Genomic DNA, 15,414 nt, shown 5'->3' with positions numbered 1-15,414 from the left:
CAGGGAGTGTGGCAGGGTGCGGGTCAGCGGCGACAGGGAGCGGGACAGGCGGGACAGGGAGCAGCATAGATGTGTCAGGTAATGCAGCAGACATGACAGGGAATGCCACAAATGTAAGGGAGCACGACAGGCGTGACAGGGAGCGGGATAGGGAACAGGACAGAGACGACAGGGAGCCGGACAGGGGTGACAGGGAGTGGGACAGGGGTGACAGGGAGTGGGACAGGGGTGACAGGGAGTGGGACAGGGGTGACAGGGAGCGGGACAGGGGTGACAGGGAGCGGGACATGGGTGACAGGGAGCGGGACAGGGGTGACAGGGAGCGGGGCAGGGGCGACAGGGAGCGGGACAGGCGTGACAGGGAGCGGGACAGGCGTGACAGGGAGCGGGGCAGGGGCGACAGGGAGCGGGGCAGGGGCGACAGGGAGCGGGACAGGCGTGACAGGGAGCGGGGCAGGGGCGACCGGGAGCGGGACAGGGGTGACAGGGAAGGGGACAGGGGCAATAGGGAGCGGGACAGGGGTGACAGGGAGCGGGACAGGGGCAATAGGGAGCGGGACAGGGGTGACAGGGAAGGGGACAGGGGCAATAGGGAGCGGGACAGGGGTGACAGGGAGCGGGACAGGGGCGACAGGGAGCGGGACAGGGGCAACAGGGAATGGGACAGGGGCGACAGGGAGTGGGACAGGGGCGACAGGGAGCGGGACAGGGGTGACAGGGAGCGGGACAGGGGTGACAGGGAGCGGGGCAGGGGTGACAGGGAGCGGGGCAGGGGTGACAGGGAGCGGGACAGGGGTGACAGGGAGCGGGGCAGGGGTGACAGGGAGCGGGACAGAGGCGACAGGGAGCGGGACAGGCGTGACAGGGAGTGGGGCAGGGGTGACAGGGAGCGGGACAGGCGTGACAGGGAGCGGGGCAGGGGTGACAGGGAGCGGGGCAGGGGTAACAGGGAGCGGGGCAGGGGTGACAAGGAGCGGGACAGGGGTGACAGGGAGCGGGGCAGGGGTGACAGGGAGCGGGACAGGGGTGACAGGGAGCGGGGCAGGGGTGACAAGGAGCGGGACAGGGGTGACAGGGAGCGGGACAGGCGTGACAGGGAGCGGGACAGGGGTGACAGGGAGCGGGACAGGGGTGACAGGGAGCGGGACAGGGGTGACAGGGAGCGGGACAGGCGTGACAGGGAGCGGGACAGGCGTGACAGGGAGCGGGGCAGGGGCGACAGGGAGCGGGACAGGCGTGACAGGGAGCGGGACAGGCGTGACAGGGAGCGGGGCAGGGGCGACAGGGAGCGGGGCAGGGGCGACAGGGAGCGGGACAGGCGTGACAGGGAGCGGGGCAGGGGCGACAGGGAGCGGGACAGGCGTGACAGGGAGCGGGGCAGGGGCGACAGGGAGCGGGGCAGGGGCGACAGGGAGCGGGACAGGTGTGACAGGGAGCGGGACAGGTGTGACAGGGAGCAGCATAGATGTGACAGGTAATGCGACAGGCATGACAGGGATTGCAACAAATGTGACAGGGAGCGGGTCAGGTGGGACAGGCGTGACAGGGAGCAGGTCAGGTGGGACAGGCATGACAGGGAGTGGAACGGGCAGGACAGGGAGCGGGATTCAGTGTGGGATAGATTGCAGGCAGCAAGGTTTTGGAAAAGTTTGAGTTTGTGCAGGGTGCAACAAAAGAGGTCAGCGAGGGCATCATTGATGAAGTCCCAGACTCTTCCATCACCATCCCTGGGTATGTCCTGTCCCACCGGCAGGACAGACCCACCAGAGGTGGCGGTACAGTGATATACAGTCAGGAGGGAGTGGCCCTGGGAGTCCTCAACATTGACTCTGGACCCCATGAAATCTCATGGCATCAGGTCAAACATGGGCAAGGAAACCTCCTGCTGATTACCACCTACCGTCCTCCCTCAGCTGATGAATCAGTCCTCCTCCATGTTGAGCACCACTTGGAGGAAGCACTGAGGGTAGCAAGGGCACAAAATGTACTCTGGGTGGGGGACTTCAATGTCCATCACCGAGAGTGGCTCGGTAGCACCACTACTGAACGAGCTGGCCAAGTCCTGAAGGACATAGCTGCCAGACTGGGCCTGCGGCAGGTGGTGAGCGAACCAACACGAGGGAAAAACTTACTTGACCTCGTCCTCACCAATCTACCTGTTGCAAATGCATCTGTCCATGACAGTATTGGTAGGAGTGACCACCGCACAGTCCTCGTGGAGATGAAGTCCCGTCTTTGCACTGAGGACACCATCCAATGTGTTGTGTGGCATTACCACCGTGCTAAATGGGATAGATTCAGAACAGATCTAGCAGCTCAAAACTGGGCATCCATGAGGCGCTGTGGGCCATCAGCAGCAGCAGAATTGTATTCCAGCACAATCTGTAACCTCATGGCCCGGCATATTCCTCACTCTACCATTACCAACAAGCCAGGGGATCAACCCTGGTTCAATGAGGAGTGTAGAAGAGCATGACAGGAGCAGCATCAGGCGTACCTAAAAATGAGGTGCCAACCTGGTGAAGCTACAATTCAGGACTACATGCATGCTAAACAGCGGAAGCAACATGCTATAGACAGAGCGAAGCGATTCCACAACCAACGGATCAGATCAAAGCTCTGCAGTCCTGCCACATCCAGTCGTGAATGGTGGTGGACAATTAAACAACTAACGGGAGGAGGAGGCTCTGCAAACATCCCCATCCTCAATGATGGCGGAGTCCAGCACGTGAGTGCAAAAGACAAGGCTGAAGCGTTTGCAACCATCTTCAGCCAGAAGTGCCGAGTGGATGATCCATCTCGGCCTCCTCCCGATATCCCCACTGTCACGGAAGCCAGTCTTCGGCCAATTCGATTCACTCCACGTGATATCAAGAAACGGCTGAGTGCACTGGATACAGCAAAGGCTTTTCTTTTATTCGTTCACGGGATGTGGGCGTCGCTGGCGAGGCCAGCATTTATTGCCCATCCCTAATTGCCCTCGAGAAGGTGGTGGTGAGCCGCCTTCTTGAACCGCTGCAGTCCGTGTGGTGACGGTTCTCCCACAGTGCTGTTAGGAAGGGAGTTCCAGGATTTTGACCCAGCGACAATGAAGGAACAGCGATATATTTCCAAGTCGGGATGGTGTGTGACTTGGAGGGGAACGTGCAGGTGGTGTTGTTCCCATGCGCCTGCTGCTCTTGTCCTTCTAGGTGGTAGAGGTCGCGGGTTTGGGAGGTGCTGTCGAAGAAGCCTTGGCGAGTTGCTGCAGTGCATCCTGTGGATGGTGCACACTGCAGCCACAGTGCGCCGGTGGTGAAGGGAGTGAATGTTTAGGGTGGTGGATGGGGTGCCAATCAAGCGGGCTGCTTTATCTTGGATGGTGTCGAGCTTCTTGAGTGTTGTTGGAGCTGCACTCATCCAGGCAAGTGGAGAGTATTCCATCACACTCCTGACTTGTGCCTTGTAGATGGTGGAAAGGCTTTGGGGAGTCAGGAGGTGAGTCACTCGCCGCAGAATACCCAGCCTCTGACCTGCTCTCGTAGCCACAGTATTTATATGGCTGGTCCAGTTAAGTTTCTGGTCAATGGTGACCCCCAGGATGTTGATGGTGGGGGATTCGGCGATGGTAATGCCGTTGAATGTCATGGGGAGGTGGTTAGACTCTCTCTTGTTGGAGATGGTCATTGCCTGGCACTTATCTGGCGCGAATGTTACTTGCCACTTATGAGCCCAAGCCTGGATGTTGTCCAGGTCTTGCTACATGCAGGCTCGGACTGCTTCATTATCTGAGGGGTTGCGAATGGAACTGAACACTGTGCAGTCATCAGCGAACATCCCCATTTCTGACCTTATGATGGAGGGAAGGTCATTGATGAAGCAGCTGAAGATGGTTGGGCCTAGGACACTGCTATGGGCCCCGACAACATCCCATCTGTAGTGCTGAAGACTTGTGCTCCAGAACTAGCTGCGCCTCTAGCCAAGCTGTTCCAGTACAGCTGCAACACTGGCATCTACCCGACAATGTGGAAAATTGCCCAGGTATGTCCTGTCCACAAAAAGCAGGACAAATCCAATCCGGCCAATTACCGCCCCATCAGTCTACTCTCAATCATCAGCAAAGTGATGGAAGGTGTCGTCGACAGTGCTATCAAGCGGCACTTACTCACCAATAACCTGCTCACCGATGCTCAGTTTGGGTTCCGCCAGGACCACTCGGCTCCAGACCTCATTACAGCCTTGGTCCAAACATGGACAAAAGAGCTGAATTCCAGAGGTGAGGTGAGAGTGACTGCCCTTGACATCAAGGCAGCATTTGACCGAGTGTGGCACCAAGGAGCCCTAGTAAAATTGAAGTCAATGGGAATCAGGGGGAAAACTCTCCAGTGGCTGGAGTCATACCTAGCACAAAGGAAGATGGTAGTGATTGTTGGAGGCCAATCATCTCAGCCCCAGGACATTACTGCAGGAGTTCCTCAGGGCAGTGTCCTAGGCCCAACCATCTTCAGCTGCTTCATCAATGACCTTCCCTCCATCATAAGGTCAGAAATGGGGATGTTCGCTGATGACTGCACAGTGTTCAGTTCCATTCGCATAATGAACCCCTCAAATAATGAAGCAGTCCGAGCCCGCATGCAGCAAGACCTGGATAACATCCAGGCTCGGGCTCATAAGTGGCAAGTAACATTCGCGCCAGATAAGTGCCAGGCAATGACCATCTCCAACAAGAGAGAGTCTAACCACCTCCCCTTGACATTCAACAGCGTTACCATCGCCGAATCACCCACCATCAACATCCTGGGGGTCACCAGTGACCAGAAACGTAACTGGACCAGCCATATAAATACTGTGGCTACAAAAGCAGGTCAGAGGCTGGGTATTCTGCGGCGAGTGACTCACCTCCTGACTCTCCAAAGCCTTTCCACCATCTACAAGGCACAAGTCAGGAGTGTGATGGAATATTCTCCACTTGCTTGGATAAGTGCAGCTCCAACAACACTCAAGAAGCTCGACACCATCCAAGATAAAGCAGCCCGCTTGATTGGCACCCCATCCACCACCCTAAACATTCACTCCCTTCACCACCGGCGCACTGTGGCTGCAGTGTGTACCATCCACAGGATGTACTGCAGCAACTCGCCAAGGCTTCTTCAACAGCACCTCCAAAACCTGCGACCTCTACCACCTAGAAGGACAAGGGCAGCAGGCACATGGGAACAACACCACCTGCACGTTCCCCTCCAAGTCACACACCATCCCGACTTGGAAATATATCGCCGTTCCTTCATTGTCGCTGGGTCAAAATCCTGGAACTCCCTTCCTAACAGCACTGTGGGAGAACCGTCACCACACGGACTGCAGTGGTTCAAGAAGGCGGCTCACCACCACCTTCTCAAGGGCAATTAGGGATGGGCAATAAATGCCGGCCTCGCCAGCGACGCCCACATCCCGTGAACGAATTTTTTAAAAAGTCAAGCCGAGAGGTGCCAAAGGGTGAGTGAAGGTCAGATGCAGGTGATGTTGCAGAGGTGGACATGGGCGGATTTTGGAACTCAGCTCGGGCCTAAACAAGACAATGAGGTTGTGGACCGTTGGGTTTGGCCTGAATGAGCAGCTATGGAGGGTGGTGGAGTTGGCAGCAATGGTGTAGAGTTTCTGCCGGGAGCTGCTGGTGGTCCCGCTGATGTTAATTTGGAGGAAGCTCTGTCTCATCCATGACTTAATGTTTCCAACCAGTCAGATGGTCATGGAATTGACGGTATTCATGGAGAGGTAGAACTGGGTGTCATCAGCAGACATAAAGAAACTGACAGATGATGTCGCTGAGGGGAAGTAGTTATTTGAAGGAATAGTTGGGGTCCCAGCATGGCATGTTGGGGCACTGCTGACGTGACTTTGTGGGGAGGTGGGGGTGGGAGCAGAACATAAGAACATAAGAAATAGGAGCAGGAGTAGGCCACATGGCCCCCCGAGCCTGCTCCCCCATTCAATCAGATCATGGCTGATCTTTGACCTCAACTCCACTTTCCCGTCCGATCCCCATTTCCCTTGATTCCCCTAGAGTCCAGAAATATGCCTATCTCAGCCTTGAATATATTCAACGACTCAGCATCCACAGCCCTCTGGGCTAGAGAATTCCAAAGATTCACAACCCTGTGAGTGAATAAATTCCTCCTCATCTCAGTCTTAAATGGCCGATCCCTTATCCTGCGACTATGCCCTCTAGTTCTCGACTCACCAGCCATGGGAAACAACCTCTCAGCATCTACCCTGTCAAGCTCCCTCAGAATCTTATATGTTTCAATGAGATCACTTCTCATTCTTCTAAACTCCAGAGAGTATAGGCCCATTCTACTCAATCTCTCCTCATAGGACAACCCTCTCATCCCAGGAATTAATCTAGTGAATCTTCGTTGCACCGCCTCTAAGGCAAGTATATCCTTCCTTAGATAAGGAGACCAAAACTGTACACTGTACTCCAGGTGAGGTCTCACCAAGGCCCTGTACAATTGTAAGGCTTCCTTACTCTTGTACTCCAACCCCCTTGCAATAAAGGCCAACATTCCATTTGCTTTCCTAATTGCTTGCTGTACCTGCATGCTAACTTTTTGTGTTTCTTGTACCAGGACACCCAAGTCTCTCTGGCCAACAACATTTAATAGTTTCTCACCATTTAAAAAATATTCTGTTTTTCTATTCTTCCTGCCAAAGTGAATAACCTCACATTTTCCCACATTAGACTCCATCTGCCACCTTCTTGCCCACTCACTTAACCTGCCTATATCCCTTTGCACACTCTTTGTGTCCTCCTCACAGCTTACTTTCCCACCTAACTTTGTTTCTTCACAAACTTGGATACACTACACTTGGTCCCCTCATCTAAGTCATTAATATAGATTGTAAATAGCTGAGGTTCTAGCACTGATCCTTGCGGCACCCCACTAGTTACAGCCTGTCAACCTGAAAATGACCCGTTTATCCCTACTCTCTGTTTCCTGTCTGTTAACCAATCCTCTATCCATATTAATATGTTACCCCCAACCCATGAGCCCCATCTTGTGTAACAACCTTTTATGTGACACCTTATCGAATGCCTTTTGAAAATCCAAATATACTACATCCACTGGTTCCCCTTTATCTACCCTGCTAGTTACATCCTCAAAAAACTCTAATAAATTTATCAAACACGATTTTGCTTTCATAAAACCATGTTGACTCTGCCTAATCATATTATGATTTTCTAAGTGCCCTGTTACCACTTCCTTAATAATGGATTCCAGCATTTTCCCTACTACTGATGTCAGGCTAACTGGTCTGTAGTTCCCTGTTTTCTCTCTCCCCTCCTTTCTTGAATAGCGGGGTTACATTTGCTACCTTCCAATCCGCTGGGACCGTTACAGAATCTAGGGAATTTTGGAAGATCATAACCAATGCATCCACTATCTCTGCAGCCACCTCTTTTGGAACCCTAGGATGTGGGCCATCAAGTCCAGGTGATTTATCAGCCTTTAGTCCCATTAGTTTCTCAAGTACTTCTTCTCTACTGATATTAATTACTTTAAGTTCCTCATTCTCATTTACCCCTTGGTTCCCCACTATTTCTGGTATGTTTTTTGTGTCTTCTACTGTGAAGACAGATATAAAATATTTGTTTATCATATCTGCCTTTTCCTGATTTCCCCATTATAATTTCTCCTGTCTCAGCCTCTAGGGAACCAATGTTTACTTTTGCTGCTCTCTTCCTTTTTACATACTTGTAGAAGCTCTTACAATCCATTTTTATATTTATTGCTACTTTACTTTCATATTCTATTTTCTCCCTTTTTATCAATTTTTTGGTCGAAACCATTGCTGGTTTCTAAAACTCTCCCAATCCTCAGGCTTATTATTCTTCTTGGCCACATTATAGGCCTCACTTTCAAACTAATACTATACTTAACTTCTTTAGTTAGCCACGGATGGATCACTTTTCTCGTGGAGTTTTTATTTCTCAATGGAATGTATATTTGTTGAGACTATTGAAATATTTCTTTAAATGTTTGCCATTGCTTTACAACCATCATACCCTCTAATTTGGTTTCCCAATCTACCGTAGCCAACTCGCCCCTCATACCTATGTAATTGGCTTTATTCAAGTTTAAGACTCTAGTTTCTGTCAACTTTGTTAAGTATGTCACTCTCAAACTCAATGTAAAATTCTATCATATTATGATCACTCTTCCCCAGAGGATCCCTTACTGTGCGATTACTAACTAACCCTGTCTCATTACATAATACAAGGTCTAAAATAGCCTGTTCCCTGGTTGGTTCCATGACGTATTGCTCTAGGAAGCCATCTCGAATGCATTCCATGAGCTTGTCCAGCAAACTACCTTTGCCAATTTAATTTGCCCAGTCTATATGCAGATTAAAGTCCCCCATCATTACTGCATTACCTTTGTTACAAGCTCCTATTATTTAATCTGTCCAACGGTATTGCCACTATTAGGGGGCTTATAAACTACTCCCACCAGTGTTTTCTGCCCCTTGTTATTTCTTTCCACCCATACTGATTCTATTCCCTGATCTTCCGAGAGAAGATCCTTTCTCACCACTGTCCTTATGTCATCCTTTATTGTTAGGGATACACCCCCTCCTTTACAATTCTGCCTGTCTTTTCTAAACGTCAACTACCCCGGAATATTTAGTTCCTAAGCCTGGTCATTTTGCAACCATGTCTCTGTAATGGCTACTAGATCAAACCATTTAAATCTATTTGTGCAACTAATTCATCTTTCTTATTACGAATGCTCTGTGCATTCAGATAAAGAGCCTTTAATTTTGACTTTTTAAACCATTTTTTCCTGCTTTGACATTATTTGTTGATGCTCTATTATTGGTAAACTCTCTGTCCTGCCACACTTTGCTTATCTTTACCCAACTCACTACACTGCTCTGTTGTCTTGACTTTCCTCATTAGATTTCTAAAGTTCCCCTCACCTGCCTCTTCCCCCCCCTCCTTTTTTTAGTTTAAAGCCATTGAAGGAGATGTGGTGGCTATGTTGGGACAGGTAGGAGTGGAACCAGGTGATACATTGGAGGTGGGCCACAGAGGAGAGATGGTGGAGGTGGATGCAATGATCAAGGAAGACAAGAACACATTCAAAAACTATGTTATTGGTAATTTTGATCAGGGAGGTGTTGGTGATGTAGCAGGGTGGAAACCAGACTGAAGTTCAGACAAATTTTCTATGAAACAATTTAGTACTCTCTATAATCTCCCTGCCCCTTCCCCATGCTTTCAATAACCTAGGATTAGGGTTATAATGGATTCATTCGACAGGTAACAGACCACAGATTGTACTGCAGCAGTTCAAATCTAAACAATGCAAAACCAGCCCATCAGCTTTGCTTCAGCACCTGTAATCCATGTTGATTACAGCACAAAGTGGAGGTTAGACTGTGGCTGGTTTTAAATTTAATGTCACCGCACTGGTATATCGAGGACACGGGACATTATAACTCTCTGTTATTAAGTGCCTGTTATTAACCGTGCCCATAATCCTACAGTGTTACTCCTTCTGGAGGCGATATTTTCACTCTAAAACACATCACAGAAAGAAATAGATAACACTGTAACTCACATCAAGATTGTCCTCTTCATGATCAGACTCAGGATTCTGGGGAAAGAGGAATAAAAATACAGGCTTTGAATAAAGAGCTTAGAAGAGGTGAAGGTGAACAAATAACTTAGATTTAATTCCAGCGGGTGGTGAACATGGGGAGCAGATTGCCTGGGCTGGCAGTGCAGACAGGTGTATTTCTTGAACCTTGGGACCAATCAAGTGGACTGCAACAGTCCCTCCTGGTCCCGTCCATCCCTTTCTTCATCGGTCTATTTACCATCAGAATACAACACTGATTAAATCTCAGCCACTCGGATGTCTCATGCTTTCTCAGGGCAACTAGGGGTGGGCAATGAATGCTGGCCATGCCAGCAACACCTACAGCCTGAAAATGAATTAAGAGTAAAGACAATCTTTTCATCACACTCAATTAAAATTGCTGATTGGGATGTCACTTCAGAGGAATAAATCTAGTAGGAGATTTGCATTCCTTGAGGAGCCAGTTGATAAAGATTCAGAGTTTCAGGGAGTGCTGGGGCTTTGGCTGGAAAGTGTGTTGAGTTTGAGATGCACCACCTATAACACATTGTTACAGTACTTCTGCCAGACACAATTTACATAAAATCATGGGTGTCTTATATGCTCCCCTCACCCAGCTCCAAAACATGGTGGAGTTCATTAGACTCGAAGGAGGCAGCCTTAAATTCATTCTAGCAGCTGCAGTGCATTGCTTGCTTGCAGAGAATGGCATGAGTGCATTTTGGGAGTTGTGGTCTGCTACCTCGTTTAGTCTCTTCATTCAACTGACAGCTCTGACCTCAAGTCTCAGGCTTCTCAGGAAGGGACCAAACCCCTTATTGGAGACATTTTAAACAAAAGATAAATGTAATCCTGTTTATGTGTTTATTATGTTAAAAATCTTATTTCCAGCATTAATTCCTCACCTTTGAGAAAAAGCAAGATGGCAGTCAAGATTTTCAGAAAGTATTTGGAGCCAATTTCATTGGTTCCCCCTTCTGTCATTGCTACCTGTAGCTGTTTGCTGACTGTCCATTTTTGATTGGTAGGTAATTACTCATTGGCACACTCCCAATCTCTTCAATTGTAATCTGTTACTGTTTTATGAATATGAAATTTGACCTAATTGGGAGCAAATATGACACAGATTGGTGTCTGAATGGTGATGGACAAAACAGGAGTTAGATGCAAATCTTTTATATGGAGATGTTCTGTTAACAAGATCAATGATAGATGAGGAAGGCATTTGACCCAGCTTACTGCATCTATTGACAAAGACACTACAGTTCCATCACAGTACCTAACTGTTCTTAAAAGATTGTGCCTCCATTAGTCCACAGGATGTGTATTTCATCGGCTGATGTCTCTTTGTGTGAAGAACTTCCTAACATCACTCCTAAATTTGCCTTTTACTAGTTTTCAATCTGCTCCCTTGACTTACTGTCACAGTTTAGTTTAATGTCCTGTTCTGGGTCTACCTTTTCTATACTATTTACTATCTTTGTTGTTCTAGCTGTAAAGGCTGAGAGCCACTAGGTTTTGCTAGCTGCCGTCAGATTCAGTGGCTCCCTTTCAGGCCAATTGTAAATGTGTGGAGGTAGTTTAGTGCAAGTGATGTTACGGCCCTATGGGTGAGTCCAATGTGAATGGGAGAGCACAGTCCACAGGGGTCAGTGTAGTAGCGCTCTCCTGAAACTGGATTTTAATTAGCAGTAAAGCAAAAGCGCTTTCAGAACAGGATGCACAGTATAGACAATTCCAGGTCTCCTCTTCCAATGGATTTGGGGAGGCCAGCTGATTCCTGAGGGTAGGGATGAGAAGGGAAGGTAATAATGGTGAGGGTAACTTGGTGTATATTGGTGTGGAGGTAGTATAGAGAAGACAAACTAGGTTCTGAACACCGCACCTCAGGAAGGATATATTGGCCTTGGAGGGGATGATACGGAGCAAACGGTTAAATTATGAGGACAGGTTGCATAGACGAGGCTTGTATTCCCTTGAGTATAGAAGATTAAGGGATGATCTAATTCAGGTGTTTAAAATGGTTACAGGATTTGATACGGTAGATAGAGAGAAACTATTTCCTCTGGTGGGAAAGTCCAGAACAAGGGGGCATAACCTTAAAATTAGAGCCAGGAGTCTCAGGGGTGATGTCAGGAAGCACTTCTTCACACAAAGGGTAGTGGAAAATCTGGAACTCTCTTCCTCCAAAAAGCTGTTGAGGCTGGGGGTCAATTGAAAATTTCAAAACTGAGATTGATAGATTTTTGTACAGTAAGGGTATTAATGGTAACGGAACCAAAGTGGGTAAATGGAGTTAAGATACAAATCAGCCGTGATCTAATTGAATGACGGAACAGACACGAGGGGCCAAATGGCCTATTCCTGTTCTTGTGTTCTAGAACAAAGGAAATATACAAGCAAAGACTAAACTATCCAGCAGCAATACTTTGTCTTGCTTTCATACCCATGAACTGTGACCAGCAGCTGCATTAACTACTTCAGTCGACCCTGAAAAATACCAAGTTGGCATTATGAAAAATAGAGATGCACTAAATTCATACATGCCAACCATCCATGAGCGATCAGCATTCTGGGAACTCGGTCTGTACGCTCGTGTTCAGAGACAAAGGTCAGCATGGGCCAGTAACCCTCTCCCCAAAACGTACGAGTCCTGCTGCTATTTGAAGTTGTTCCAGTCATGAGAACAGGAATTCCAACCTACAGTATGCAACAACCAGAATTGCTTCTAAATAGTGTAGGACTTAGGTAAGGAGCAAGAACCAAGTGCAAGAAGGGGGAAATGAAGGGAAGGAATGCTCCAACATTAACTGAAAGGAAATAGGGAAGGGTGAACGCCAGTTTGAACTGAAGGGGTTCGAGGGGGAAAAAGAGTGCCAACCTGAACTGGCAAGGGTAAATCGTGCTAGACTGAACAAGGGTTGGAAAAAGAATACCATCTTGAATCAAGCTGGAAGACAAGTCATTGGCAGCATGTATGAGGAGGAGGAGAGGTGCACCAGGTTGAATGGCCGGGAGGGGGTGGGGGGGAGGGTCAGTGTAAGCATGAACTGGGAAGGATGGAGGAGGAGAAAATGTATTTGTGGGGTTCGAATGGCTCCGTGAACTGGGGCAAGGGAAAGTGACTGCTGAGGTGGCTTTTTAGGGACGTGGTGGTCTGGTTAGTCAACTGACTTTATTTTTCCTTTTTTTAAGATTAAGAAATCTATTAATATAAAGTTTGAAAATGTTTTAAGTGAACCGAGTGCACCATTTTCAGGGGGGGGGGGGTGTATGTCTTTGGGTCCTGCTGGAAAATAAAATTCTGTGCCTTGAACGTTTGGATTTCCCCATCAGAATTTCCCGTACTTGTGTGTGTTTTTTTTTGCCTTTCTAACACCAGTGAAGAAATGTTGGCTCTACCAAAAGCCTGGGCAGCTACTAGTCTTCACCTGTCACGTGACTGGTCAACCAATGCCATTGGATTATCTGCCTGAAAGGGCGGTGGAAGCAGATTCAATGGTAACTTTCAAAAGGGAGTTGGATATATACTTGCAGGGGCCAATTTTTGCAGCGCTATGGGTGGATGGGACTAATTGGCTGGCTCTTTCAAAGAGCCAGCACAAGCACGATAGGCCGAATGTCCTCCATTTGTGCTGTGTGATTCAATGATCAGGCTTTTGGGGGACTGCCTAAGACTTTTTTAAAAAAAGTTGTTTGGCAGCTTTTGATAACTTTCGAAGTTAATGAGCAGATAAATCACAGTGATACAAACGATGGGCTAGAAGCAAAACCAAATTTTCAAAATTAATGGATTGCAACCAAGATGAAATTCATGGCCACGTATATGATTAAAGTTGTGTTACTTGTGTTGGTGACTCCGCCTTGTCTTGGAGGTCGGACTCTTCGCTGCTTTTCCTAGAGAAGTCTATACTCTCTGAGGCGCTCATTCCCTACCGCGGATCTCTCTCCCCAGTGCGGTGAAACTTTTGGCCAGTTTCTCGCTTCGTTTGTGCGCGGCATCTTTCGAAAAGTAGCCCGCCGTTTGGAATCGGAACAACCACCGAACGTCGCCCAGCCTGGTGACCTCAATCCGAGAAGAACTCTTGGAATTCGTTAGGTCCTCCCTTGGAATCCACTCGGGACCCCCGGGGGCAGCCCAACACATTAGACAGAAAAGTTGAGATCTCGCCCTTTCAACTTCACTGCGCCCTTCGTTGAGTTTCGATCCCCACCACCTTCAACCTCTTCCCAAATTAGTTGGAAAGTTCAAGATAACAAGCACCTAAACATTGGAGCAAGATAAGGCAACTGACTTCTGGGAGGAAGAATGAGGAGCATATATAAACTAAATGTTAAAACGTTAAAGGGCGTGCAGGAACAGAGCTACCTGGGGGAAGGGGCATTTCACAAAAAATTGAGCAATAACCATTAAACCACCAGATCATAAATAAATTTCTCACTCAACATTGCATCTTTAACTCCAACTTCAAATTCTCAACTCGCCCTTCTCCAATGTATGCTCCAGCTCTCAGGTAGGCCATTTGTTACCAGGTTTCTAGAGCTCTTGAGCAGGCTACACAGTGCACGAGGGGTCTGGGATGTTGAGATGGTTAATTTTCTTCCAACAGCAAATATTCTCTCCTTCACGCATTTTAAAAGGAGCCCAGGTACAAGGCCAGACCCATGTTGTACCACTCCGCAGCATGGCTTATCGCACAATCCCACCACCATCAACTCTATATAATGGGATCAATTAAAGATCTGCACACTGACATTCTATGCTTAGATTGGGATTCCTTGTAAAAGAAAATCCTCCAGCATCATGAGCTGGATGCACATCTGCTACCATAAGAGTCCCATCACCCAACTTCTTAAACTTTAAAACTATTGTGGAGTGCTTGATGGATTTACATTATTAACCTATATAGCAGCTGATGTGCTGTACAAGTTTAACCCAGCTTACAATAGTTGTGTCAGCCTTCCTGCACCCTGAATTTCATGGAGTTGCTACAGTGGTGCTCTCCTCCCAGCTTTTTTCCCCTACTTGCTTGGTTTTTAAAACTTACTTTCTCATTGCTGAGGCCTTGCACAGCTATGGCCTACATGAACAAGCAGGGACAGAACTTCAATAATAGTCAAGGCTGCTGCTAGGAGGGATGCAAGAATGGTCAAGGGATGACTCACTGTGATTTTTAGTCCCTCTCAAAGGAAGGGACCTGATCTCTGCTCAGTTCCTCTTTTCGCTGCAGTCGAGTTCAAAAACTCAGCAGAGATGGGAAAATAAACTTATCTCAATCAATGCATTGGTCGTCCAACATGTACTGCTTCTCATCTTTAACACATCCGCTATACGACACAAGCGCAGACATAATGGACCAATGAAATGGGCAGGTTGTCACAAACTTCACTTATGACAATCCGCAGTTCCCTCAACTGGATATATATATATATAACTGGAATTAAATTAGAAAGAGGAAAATCCTGACCTTTGCAGTGAAAGTTTACAAAACAATTAATTTCTTAAGAGTAAGATATTACAAAATTATTAAATTTCAACTGACAAATAATGAACCCAGATTCATTGTCTTGGTCAAGTTTTCTTTTGATCACAACCCCTTGCATAGACTATGCTTGTACATTGCCTAGACCAGTTTTGTATTCCCTGGAGTATAGATTATGGGGTGATCTAATTGAGGTGTTTTAAGATGATTAAAGTATTTGATAGAGTAGATAGAGGGAAACTATTTCCTCTGGTGGGCGAGTCCAAAACCTTAAAATTAGAGCTAGGCCCTTCAGGGGTGATGTCAGG

The 15,414-nt window shown here is 47.9% G+C and overlaps 1 protein-coding gene across 1 annotated transcript in view; it reads right to left on the bottom strand.

Annotated features, from left to right (window-relative positions):
• LOC137324056 (cyclic nucleotide-binding domain-containing protein 2-like) overlaps positions 1-13,651 on the bottom strand; it is a 57,147-nt gene extending 43,496 nt beyond the window's left edge. Inside the window, exons 1-2 of the mRNA XM_067988226.1 lie at positions 13,469-13,651; positions 9,603-9,638 (exon numbers count right to left, since the gene is read on the bottom strand). Of these exons, the coding sequence (XP_067844327.1) occupies positions 9,603-9,638; positions 13,469-13,552 (120 nt within the window). The 5' untranslated portion in view covers positions 13,553-13,651. The remainder of the gene's footprint in view (positions 1-9,602; positions 9,639-13,468) is intronic.
• Between the last annotated feature and the right edge of the window lie 1,763 nt (positions 13,652-15,414).

This window comes from Heptranchias perlo, chromosome 7, assembly GCF_035084215.1.
Source record: "Heptranchias perlo isolate sHepPer1 chromosome 7, sHepPer1.hap1, whole genome shotgun sequence".
NCBI lineage: Eukaryota > Metazoa > Chordata > Chondrichthyes > Hexanchiformes > Hexanchidae > Heptranchias > Heptranchias perlo.
The sequence above is the reverse complement of the archived record's forward strand: the minus strand, read 5'-3'. Positions and strand labels throughout refer to the sequence as shown.